The sequence below is a fragment of the Procambarus clarkii genome, chromosome 91, assembly GCF_040958095.1.
Source record: "Procambarus clarkii isolate CNS0578487 chromosome 91, FALCON_Pclarkii_2.0, whole genome shotgun sequence".
NCBI classification, from domain to species: domain Eukaryota; kingdom Metazoa; phylum Arthropoda; class Malacostraca; order Decapoda; family Cambaridae; genus Procambarus; species Procambarus clarkii.
The window spans coordinates 14208399-14219474 of NC_091240.1; the positions used below are offsets into that span (position 1 = coordinate 14208399).

An 11076-nucleotide genomic window follows, 5' to 3' on the forward strand; every position below is an offset into this window, starting at 1 on the left:
CTGAAAACCCCTGAGACGTGTACAAGCACGGGGGCCTAGCAGAGGGCCGCCAAACACTACCAGTGGAACTATAACCACCTTAGGCAGACCCCCACCAGGCAAGAAAATGAAAAACAAAAGAAAAACCCCGCAAAAGTACACCGTCTCCAGAGGCAACAGAAACCGGCCGCCGCTTAGGTGGCAGGCTGCGCAACACCTTGACGCCCTAACAGCACAATACCAATCCCTACCCAGGGCCAAACAAGGGCCCCAAGCCCCAGCTGGCCCCAAGGGCGAGGCAAATGCCGAGCAGCAAGAACCTCTACGGGAATGGTTCCCGAACGCCCCAGGGAAGATAACCCTGTAACGCAAGGGCAGTACTCACAGGGCGCTTAGGGAAGTCAGCCACTAAGCACATGCAGCCCCGGCACTGATGAAGTACTCCTGGCCACCGCACACCACAACACACGGCAGTGAACGCCACACAAGGCAAACACCGCCTAGGAAACTGAGGCCAGAGAAGCGTCAATCCCGGTTGACATTAGCGAACGAACTGGAGCTTGGCAGCCGGCGCGGTAGGTCCGGGGCTCCCCCCTCCCCCTCCCGGGGTGGGGAGGGCTGCGCGGATGATCGGCGCGGCAGTAAAGTGTGATGTTTGCTTGTTTGCTTGTTTCCTTGGGATTGTAGGGAGTTTTCTACCTCTCTGTTCGGTTTTTGTTGTAGTTTCTTACCATGTGGGGTTTGTTTTGTTACGCCTACCTTTCTGGGTGCCTAACCCCGGTCGATGGCAGATAAGGAAAACCCCCAACCATATGGGGTTTTCCAGGGCCATTGCTCCCTGAAACCTCTCTGAAGGGGCCAGGTTCTGGCGCTGGTCCCTGGTAGGTCTGAACTCCTTAGCTAATGTCCCGGTCTAACATAACACACATTAGCCCGATAAGCTCCAGGGAGCCGTAGGGGCTCCCCACAGAAAAATGCCAGCTGTCCCTGGGACATTTACATGAACAATCCTATTCCTACTCTTGTATAAAATAGCACCACAAGTACAATAAAAGTCCACATGGATGTTATCCACTAGTTATCCACATGGATGACCGTCTAACTTGACCTAACATATGGAGACAAGCATCCAAATGCCACTTTCAGTACACAACCCTTTGTTTTCATTGAGTAAGTGGCATACCCTTTGCTGCAGTCAGGGACTAGACTGGAAGGAGGCCAGCTTAGCATTTAATGTTTATTTAAGGGGTTCATTCTTTGAGGTGATTGATGTTGCATTGTATGCTCCATTTCTGCAATGTGAAATGTACGTGGCAGTTCCATGTCTCGGTGCCCAAGCTGTCCAGGTTTCTCATGGGGGTGAATTACAAGGCAAGCCTCAGGGTGACAGATGCTCTTAAGATCTGGACTGTGTAGAATGTCTTTGTTTGTCAGTTGTGCAGGGCTCTAGGTACTGTGGTGTCAGATCCCACAGCGCCTGCCTTCTGGTCTGATATCTCTGCAGCAGAGGCTGTGCCTAATTGTTTATACTGCTTTAGTTTCACCTCTTTCAGAGTATCAGTAGTAGAGCCCATATGGATGGTTTGAAGCTTTTCTACCAATCTTGCACATGGAGATTTTAGTCTTTGTGTACTTTTTATTTACAAGTCAGGTGAGAGTACATTTGACTTTGAAGAGGATAATGATGATACACGTTCCACATCAGGCATAATGTGGCAGTATAAGGCAAGGATGCCCACTGAAGGAAGTGGTAAGCTCCTTTAGCTAAATAAGGTACAGAGTGAGAACCACACAGGCAAAATTCAGGTTGCCCAACAAGTATTTGTGGTCCCAGCGTTAACGACAAGACCTACCCAGCAACATCCACAGAAGAGATGACTGTGAGAGAGAACAGCAGGCCATTCTGATATCCCAAATCAACCAAAGCAAGGCAATACCTCAGTGGACACCAACTGAAATTTACACATGATGACTTGAAAGATTCCTGGGTAAAAGCCAAGGTGAATGCCTGGAACCCCAAACCAACCAGTTGTCAAAGTAGGCCAGAGCTCGAACCCGAGCCAGTCTGGTGAAAATATAGGGGTGCCACATTCAAACCAAAGAACACCCGAAGTGTGAACAGAGGTGCCCCATTCTGAAACCTACCAATTCTTAAACCTAGGTAGAATGAAAATATGCTAATAAGAGTCCCAATAATCCAAGGAAATAAGCAAAGACTCGGTTGATAGTTGGATCACTATGGTCATCAGGTTCATGGAACAAGGAATATATGAACTGAGAACAGACAGGTCCATAATAAAGCAAGGGTCTGAGGCACGTGAAAAGAGGAAAAATCAGGAACATGCTGAGCAAGGATGAATTACCTCTATAACACCTTTGTTCGGTAAGTTGTAAATAAGTGTGGAGAAGAGTACACAGCTGAGCAGGTCCATGAAACACCAGAGGGAAGGAGGACCACATTCAGTGAAGACCCCCCGGGATACCACATGGCAAGCCCAGGCATCACAAATAATTAAATAATCACTAATATCACCAAACAACCCATGAGAATTCTGTTTGAAAAAGCACCAGAGCTAGGAGTCATAAATAGGTGAGGCAGGAACAGATGAAATGTTCTTCTCTAAGTGGTTCTGTGCACACTGTGGCATTGGCTAATTTGTCATAAAATGGCCACTCATTCCCAATTATGACAGTTCGAGGCAACAATAATACATCATACTGTATATTACTGATAAAAAACCAGCATTGAAAGTAATGAAATGCCATTTTCTGGGTGAACCCAGGAGGCTTCCTGGAGTTATCAGGCTAATGTATGATATATTAGACCGGGGCATTAGTCTATGGAGTTCAGCCTACTGAGAAGCTGTCCAACAGGCCAGATGACATGACCGAAAACGCCCACGAATCGTGGGACCAAGCGCGATCAAACAGAGCGAGCCTCCCCCCCCCCCCAACTGCAAAAGGGCCGACACCCTTTACGAAAGGCTGGTCGCCAAACAGAGCAATCATCTTGCCGACCAAACGACGCCGGCTTTGAAGGCATCGTCGGCTCAGAAGCTGGCACCAATGGCTTACCTCGACCAGCAGAACCCAAGCTCTGGGACAACCCTTCCAAGAATGGAGAATGGCTGCACCAGAGAACCAACAAGTCCGATATAGGATGACAACTAGACGAAGCCGCCTGCAGAAACTGTGTAACAGCAGACACTACAAGCAGCAATGGACAAAATGGCGATGAAAACCTTAGAGCCATGGCCCAAGCTGATTCCAAAGAGAGAGTGAGCACAGCCTGTTGGCACATGAGACGACAAGCAAAGAACAGAGACACCGCCTCCTTCAGGATAGGCGCAAACAGCTTCAACAGTGCGGCTGACGCCTGAGCACACCAAACGAAGGCCCGGCATTCAACGGTTCCACATCCTCCTCAAGCCAGGACCAAAGACAGCTCGAGAAGGGAAAAGAAGCACAAGACCAAAGCCAAATGGCGACAGGCGCGCAAATTCTCAGCAACCATGGACGCCGAAATGGTAGGAACCTGCACGTGCAGCTGCACAAGGACAATATCCCGAGAAAGCACAAGGGCAAACAAGCAAGTATTAAGGCGCTCAAACTTGCTCCCCTAGTTAAACTTTCCTCCCTCCCAGACATAACTTTATGTCCGTTTTCGTCTACCCGCTTCTGCACAAAAGACATAAAATTATGTCTCCTTAAAAACCAGCGTTGAATGTAATGAAACGCCATTTTCTGGGTGAGCCCCGGAGGCTCCCTGGAGCTTATCGGGCTAATGTATGTTATATTAGACCGGGACATTAGCTAAGGAGTTCAGACCTACCAGGGACCAGCGCCAGAACCTGGCCCCTTCAGAGAGGTTTCAGGGAGCAATGGCCCTGGAAAACCCCTTTGTGGTTGGGGTTTTCCTTATCTGCCATCGACCGGGGTCAGGCACCCAGAAAGGTAGGCATAACAAAACAAACCCCACATGGTAAAAAAAAAAAAAAAAAAAAAAAAAAAAAAAACGAACAGAGAGGTAGAAACTCCCTACAATCACAAGGAAACAAGCAACCATCACACTTTACTGCCGCGCCGATCGGAGTTCTGCCACTCTTTTCTGTTTTTCAATGTACTTTTCTTCCCATGTGGGGTTTGTTTTGTTATGCCTACCTTTCTGGGTGCCTAACCCCGGTCGATGGCAGATAAGGAAAACCCCCAACCACAGGGGGGTTTTCCAGGGCCATTGCTCCCTGAACCTCTCTGAGCGGGTCAGGTTCTGGCTTGTGGTCCCCGGTAGGCTGAACTCCATTGACTTAATGCCCCAGTCTAATATATCACACATTAGCCAGATAGCTCCAGGGAGCCGAAGGAGCTACCCACAGAAAATGATCTTTTAAGCACAAAACATATATGCTTATGCACTAACCAGATAAAGGGATGCGTTTATGCTTGTGAAGTGTTCTTGTGGAGTGGGTGCGCTCGGAGCACTCGAGGCATAGGTGGGATGCACATACTGTGCAATAGACTACAGCTAAGTGGTCTTCATCTTCATCACAAGATATACCAAGCTGTAAGTAAAATACTAATGAATCTAATACAAAAGTGATGTATCAAAGGAGCATGAAGCTAACAGAGAAGTGCAGGTGTGCTTTGTCCTCTCAACAAAGCTTTGGCAATCTGATTCTAACAGTTTTGGACATATCATGTTGATTAACATTCCATTTTATAGCTCTTTGCCTAACCTAAAACTAACCCATATAATAGGACGTAATGCTACAAAATTCAAACACTATATAAAAAACTGACTTCCTGAGGCAGACTTGCAAACACCTATGCAAAGGTTGGCCCCACTCCCTTCTCCCCTACAAAAAACAGCGTTGAATATAATGAAATGCCATTTTCTGGGTAGAGCCCCAGAGGCTCCCTGGTGCTACTGGACTAATATTAGATAATATTTGCAATCCAAGACTGAACAGAGGCTAGAAATGCCACCAAAGAAAAACAAGCTAACAAGCAACATGTCATCTCACCATGCACCGCTCGTTCGTGCTATCTTCCTCCCCCGTCTGGGAGGGGAAGAGGGGGGTCCCAGCGCACCGAGCTGGCAGCCGGACTGTCAGCTTGGAGGCTGAAAAACCAGCGCTGAATGTTATGAAACGCCATTTTCTGGGTGAGACTCAGAGGCTCCCCCAGAGCTATCTGGGCTGATATGAATGTATCAGACCTTGGCATCAGTCAAGCGAATGGAGTTCTAGGCCTACCAGGGACCACGAGCCAGAATCAGACCCCCTCAGAGAGGCATGAGAAGGAATGGCCTATAGAAACCCCCCCCCCCCCTCCCATGTGGTTGAAAGCATTCTATGTCTGTCATCGATTGGGTCAGGCACCCAGAAAGGTAAGCGCCCCAAAACAAACCCCTATTCTGGCTAAAAATTTGCTACTGAAAGTCGAACTGTTGGACAGAACTCCCCAAATGAAAACGAGCAAATGAGCATGACGTCACAGCGCCGCTGTCTGCACAGCTCCTCCCCTCTCCAGGGCTGGGAAAGGGGCACCCCAGATCCCTGTGCCGGCTAGCCACACCCCAGTTCTGAGGTTGGATGTAAAAAAAACATGAAAAACTGCCGACCAGGGTGGGGAGGGGAGGGATGGTTGCTGAGGAACCTCCGGGTCTCACCCAGAAAATGGTGTTTGATTACATTCAACGCTGGTTTTTAGGAGCCAGGACCCTGTTCGACCTTCAAAACCCCTGTGCCCTAATGTCAGCCCAAGACGTTACCAAAGACAGCAGCCAACGCATCAAACTTACGAACATCGTGGGTACGAGGATAAACCGCAGGCTGGCTGGACCGAATAACCCTGCGGACGACCTCTGAGACCCGAACCCTGAAACAGGGAAGAAGAGTAACCGGATCAACCCAAAGCGCGTCTCCAGCCACCAAGGCCGTGGCGCGCAGGTAACGGCGGAGAGCTGCTACTGGACAAAACACATGATGCACCCCTGGCCTAAACAACAAAGCATCAACCACCCAAGAACTCCTTTGGAAAGCAGTAGTCTCATTCTTCGCCAGAAAAGAAGTAAACGGCTGCAAACAAACCTACCACCAGGACCAAAAGAACAGAAACCCCAGCGCCGGAGGAAAGCATGCAGCTCCCCGACTCAACCCCCAGAGGCCACTGCCAACAGGATAAGCGCTTTGGAAAAACAATCCTGAACCGAAGGAGCCACCACAAACTGAGGAGGAGGGACAAAAAAAAAGAGCACCCAGTCCAACGACCAGGGGCCAGATTCATGAAGCAGTTACGAAAGTACTTACGAACGTGTACATCTTTCCTCAATCTTTGACAGATTTGGTTACATCTATTAAAGAGTTTACAAGCATGAAAACTTGCCAATCAACTGTTGTTATTATCATAAACGGCCTCCTGGTGCTTCGGAGTTCATTAACTGTTTAATAATTGTAAACAAAGCCGCCAAAGATTGAGAAAAGATGTACAGGTTCATACATACTTGCGTAACTGCTTTGTGAATCTGGCCCCAGAATGGCTCAGGCGGTGCATGAGCGGGCCGGAGGTGAAACAATGCACAAGACAGCTTGCGGAATGGAGCAAAAGTAACATCCATCCCGAATGCAAGCTGCAATGGCTCTACCAGCACCGCACGATACGAGGCGACAGTATTCACCATAAGATGATGGTCCTGAAACAACTACGAAAGGAAAGCCAGGACAACCCGAACCGAGAGAGAAGTAAACATACGAAGGGACAAGAAATAAAGGTACAACCGCTAGGAACTTTATACAGTACTGCCGCCAAGACGAAGCACGCATGTGGGACACCATCAACGAAGCCACCTGATCACCATACAAGTGGTGATAAACCCGTGTCAAAAAGACCAGATGAGAAGACTCAAGAAGATCGAACCAGCTATGTAACAAACCGGTCCGATCTGCTGAAAAAAGCAGAGCCACAGGAAGACCCTCAGGTTCGGACACCAAGCAAGCAGCGCCTGCTTGGTGTCCAAACCAAGGCTGGGCCGGCCCCCCAAGGAGCCAAGAAAACTACTCTCCCTTGGTAAGTTTCCAAGCAAGCCAAGACCTGGAGTAACAGCTGAACTGGGGGAAAGAGAAACAGGTAACTCCACCTCAACCAGTCCTGCCGCAAGGCATCGACCCTGATGACCTCACAGTCGCAGAAGGGCACCACATACAACGGGAGACACCTCAACCACGCCGACGCGAAGAGGTCCACCTCCGAGACCCCGTACATCTGGCAGAGCCAATTGAACGAGTCAGCGTCGACCATCCATTCTGGTGGACAGGCTGTCTGCCAGGACATTGGACAACCCCCGAACGTGAACGGCCAGGAGAGCCAAACCCCGAGAACTTAGCAGACGAGTAACCCGAAGCGACCAGCCCCAAAGTGCCAAGGACTGCATTGAACTCCCTTTGGTTCAAGCAATGAACCCTCTGAAGCGACACCCACACCACTGCAATCTCCCGCACCGTGCTGTGGGCCCGACGGAAGGATGGATCCTACCGCCCCTGGCAGATCTGGTGAGCACCTGTCACAAAACCCCAGCCAAGAGATGATGCATCTGTGAACACATCAGGCGAGGGCTCAGGTAGGCGCCAAGGTGCTGAACCCCGAAAAACTCGAGGAGGAAGCAGGTGACTCAGCAACTGACACAAAGACCCCGGGGGCTGAACCTAGCGATCACGAGAGAGGTGGAAGGGACATCACCAAAGGAACCAGAACAGCCGACGAAGTCAAACCGGACCCGGCGGGAAGACCATCACGGCAAAGTTCAGGCTCCCGCACAAACCCTCAAGCAACCGCCGGGTGACCCGGGAGACCCCCACAAACAGGCGAAGGCAAGATTGTTACCGAAGCAGAACTTCCGGAGGAAGAGACAAGGAAGTGGTCTGAGAGTCCCACACAAGACCCAGCCAAGACCGGACCTGAGAGGGAACCAGATGGGATTTTCTCCAGTTCACCAGAAATCTGAACTCGGCGAGCCGGGGAAAAAAACAAATCCCTGGCGAGCAGACACGCAAACAAGCTGGGGACCCATACCAGCCAGTCGTCGAGGTAGGCCAGAACCCGAACCCTTAAGAGAAGCAGACAAGCCACAATGACCCGGGTAAGGCATGTGAACACACGAGGCACCAGATTCAAGCCAAATGGAAGGCAACAAAAACTTTAAGCCTGACGCTCCACAACAAAATCGAGGAAGGGCCAACGCCCCTTACAAGAAACTGACTTACAAGCAGAGCGATCATCGCCGTCACCAGACGTCGTTGGTTCCGAAGGCAGCGCCGGCTCTGAAACTGGCACCACTGGCATAACACGATGGGAGGAACCCCAAGCCCTGGCACCACTGACCTACCACAATGGGAGGAACCCCAAACCCTGGCACGACCCTTCCGGGAAGACCCCCCCCCACGTGCCCCCCAGAGAACCAACAAGTCCGACATGGGACAACTGCAAGAAGCTGCCTGCAGATACTGCACCACTGCAGACTCTGCAAACAGCAAGGGACAAAAAAGCAAAGAAAATCTAAGAGCCAGGGCCTAAGTAGATTCCAAGGAGGAAGCAAACACCGCCTGCCAACATGCGAGACGAGAAGCAAAAACACACACACTGCATCCCGTAGGATCTGTGCGAACAGCTTCAACAGGGCAGACGACGCTTGCAACTTTAAAACCTAAGCACCAGACCCAGGATCAGCCCCAAGAGCCTCCACAACCTCCTCAAACCAATCCGAAGAGAGCTCAAGAAAGGAAAATAACCGCAAGACCGACGCCAAAAAGCCACGGGCGTGCCAATTGTCAGCAACCAGGACAAGGAACCAGGTTCCCACAAGGGTGGGAACCTGCACGTGAAGCTGAACAATGCCGACATCTTGAGGAAGGGCAGGGGCAAACAAACATGCATTGAGGTGGTCAAAGTGACCCCCCCAGGAGAACCTGGATCACTGTAAGTCTCTCCTGCCACTCAAGCGAATGGGAACGACAAAACATATGCCACGCCTCCATAAAAAAAACAGGACAGTCCACCAGCCAAGATGTCTCTGAAACTTCATAACGAATCCAGTAAGGAAAAGAAGATCCAAACATGAACGAGGAAGGATCCCTTATGGAGGCATAATCCAGGTCGTGCAGGAGGTTAGCGACAAGGGTCCGCCACTCAGCAGAAAGCCTCAAACTATCCGGATAGATTGAGCTGCTGATCCACTCAGAGAGGTGGAGACTCTGGAAGGGAAGAGGATTGGGAAATGGGCAGAAGGGCTGGAAACCAGGGCTGATTTGGCCAACACAGGAGCTAAACTGGAAAGGTAAAGGGAATGCTACAAACCCCAGTCCTAGCAAAATTCATCCATTGCAAATGCCTAATGATCCATAAATGGTGCAACATAGATTGGGAACCATAACGTCCACACAGAGGCAAACAGCTCCACCTATGGATGGCCAAACAATTTCCCACAGCAGAAGTAAGAAAGACCATCTACAAGTATGTGTGACATGCCTCAAATGTTAATAGCTCTAAAGACTAAATCCTGAGAAGCCAGAAGCTGGGCTATTCACAAATTCCAACCTCACAGGGAACAGGAATGAATCAAATTATCCCCAATTGAGGCATTGAACCACGAGGAAAGAATCCAAATAAAAGCAGAGGGAAGTTTATCAAAAGACACTCCTGAATGCCAAACAGACCACTGCAAGCTCCAGGCATGCAATGTCTGCCCAAAATGTGCACTTACTGCAGGCAAGGAAGCCACTGCCCTTAAATAGTGTAATTACATAAGTGTAATTACCTAAGTGTAGTTACAGGATACAGAGCTACACTTCTGGTGTCTCATCTTTCCCCCACTTTTTGTCATATAACACTTTGAAATTACTGACGTTTTTTACCTCCACCACTTTCTCACTTACCTTATTCCAACCATGCAAAAAAAAAAAAAAAACACTTTCCAATAATTTTTTGTCACCTTTGGAGATGAGCTCCCATACATGACTACTGTACATACTGTACAGTTTAGCAAATGTTCACACATATATACTGTATATAATTACTTTCCATTAGAAATGTCACATATATGAATTCTAAAATTTCCATTAATACCCTACTTGCCACGATGTTAATAAGAATTAAACAAACGCAATACAGTATACAGAATGTCTACGTCCATTATACAAGTGTCAAGACAAACCTACCTCACGCTGCTTTATGAGGACTTCGGGTAGGAGTACAGCATCAGATCGAGATAACGAAAGTCTCTCCAATAGTTCCAGAAGAGCAAAATTTTTCTTCAGGCCCCATACACCTGATGCACCTTGAAGAAAAGAAGATAAGACACCTTATGACCTCATACAATAAATAGTTTTCAGTCGATAGTAAGAAATGAGAAGGTTAATGCATAATAATGAATATAGTACTGTAATAAGCTGAGTTCTCTTTTATTATAAAGTTTACCCCTTCACACCATTAATTTTTTTTCCAAATTATTTTAAGTTTTGTTCAAAACACTTTGTGTAATAGTGGCTTCATTAGTTTGTGTAACTCCTGTCCCCACAATTGTACATTACTCTTATGTTCTATTGAACAATTTGAATAAGGTGAACCTTTTATCTGACACCAAAATAATATCTTTTAATATGTTTCAACTTGTTCAAGTAAGAAAATACAAACAAAAAAATCAAAATAAAAAAAACAAATACTTTGTGATAATAATATAACAAAGTATATTTCTACTGTCATTTGACAATGCATTAATCCATCAAATTTATCTATTTAACATACCTATAGGGGTGGGCTGTCGGTCAAATGGGCAATGAATATTGTTGTCATGTGTAGGTAGCCGAAGCAGGCAGGCATGGCAGAGTGTATGGCCACAAAACAGGAGACGAGGTACTTTATCTCCTCCCAGACTGAACCCATCTTCACAGACTCGACATTCTAACTGCATAACAGTATACGGGGTATTATTAAGATACAGTACATGACAAATCACGGATTTTCAGCATCAGTTTAAGTTCCTATTGCAATCAATATTCCTACTTGTATGATAAAGTATTATGTAGTCAATTGAGATTGACATTTTTT

The 11076-nt window shown here is 48.0% G+C and overlaps 1 protein-coding gene across 3 annotated transcripts in view; it reads right to left on the reverse strand.

Moving 5' to 3' along the window:
* LOC138359498 (E3 ubiquitin-protein ligase TRIM23-like) overlaps positions 1-11076 on the reverse strand; it is a 109221-nt gene that overhangs the window by 93064 nt on the left and 5081 nt on the right. For 2 of the 3 annotated variants that reach the window (XM_069318823.1, XM_069318822.1), the window contains exons 2-4: positions 10774-10933; positions 10188-10306; positions 4397-4538 (exon numbers count right to left, since the gene is read on the reverse strand). In XM_069318823.1, the coding sequence (XP_069174924.1) occupies positions 4397-4538; positions 10188-10306; positions 10774-10933 (421 nt within the window). Of the gene's footprint in view, positions 1-4396; positions 4539-10187; positions 10307-10773; positions 10934-11076 lie in introns of those variants that run through there. The other variant, XM_069318824.1, reaches the window with a different exon arrangement.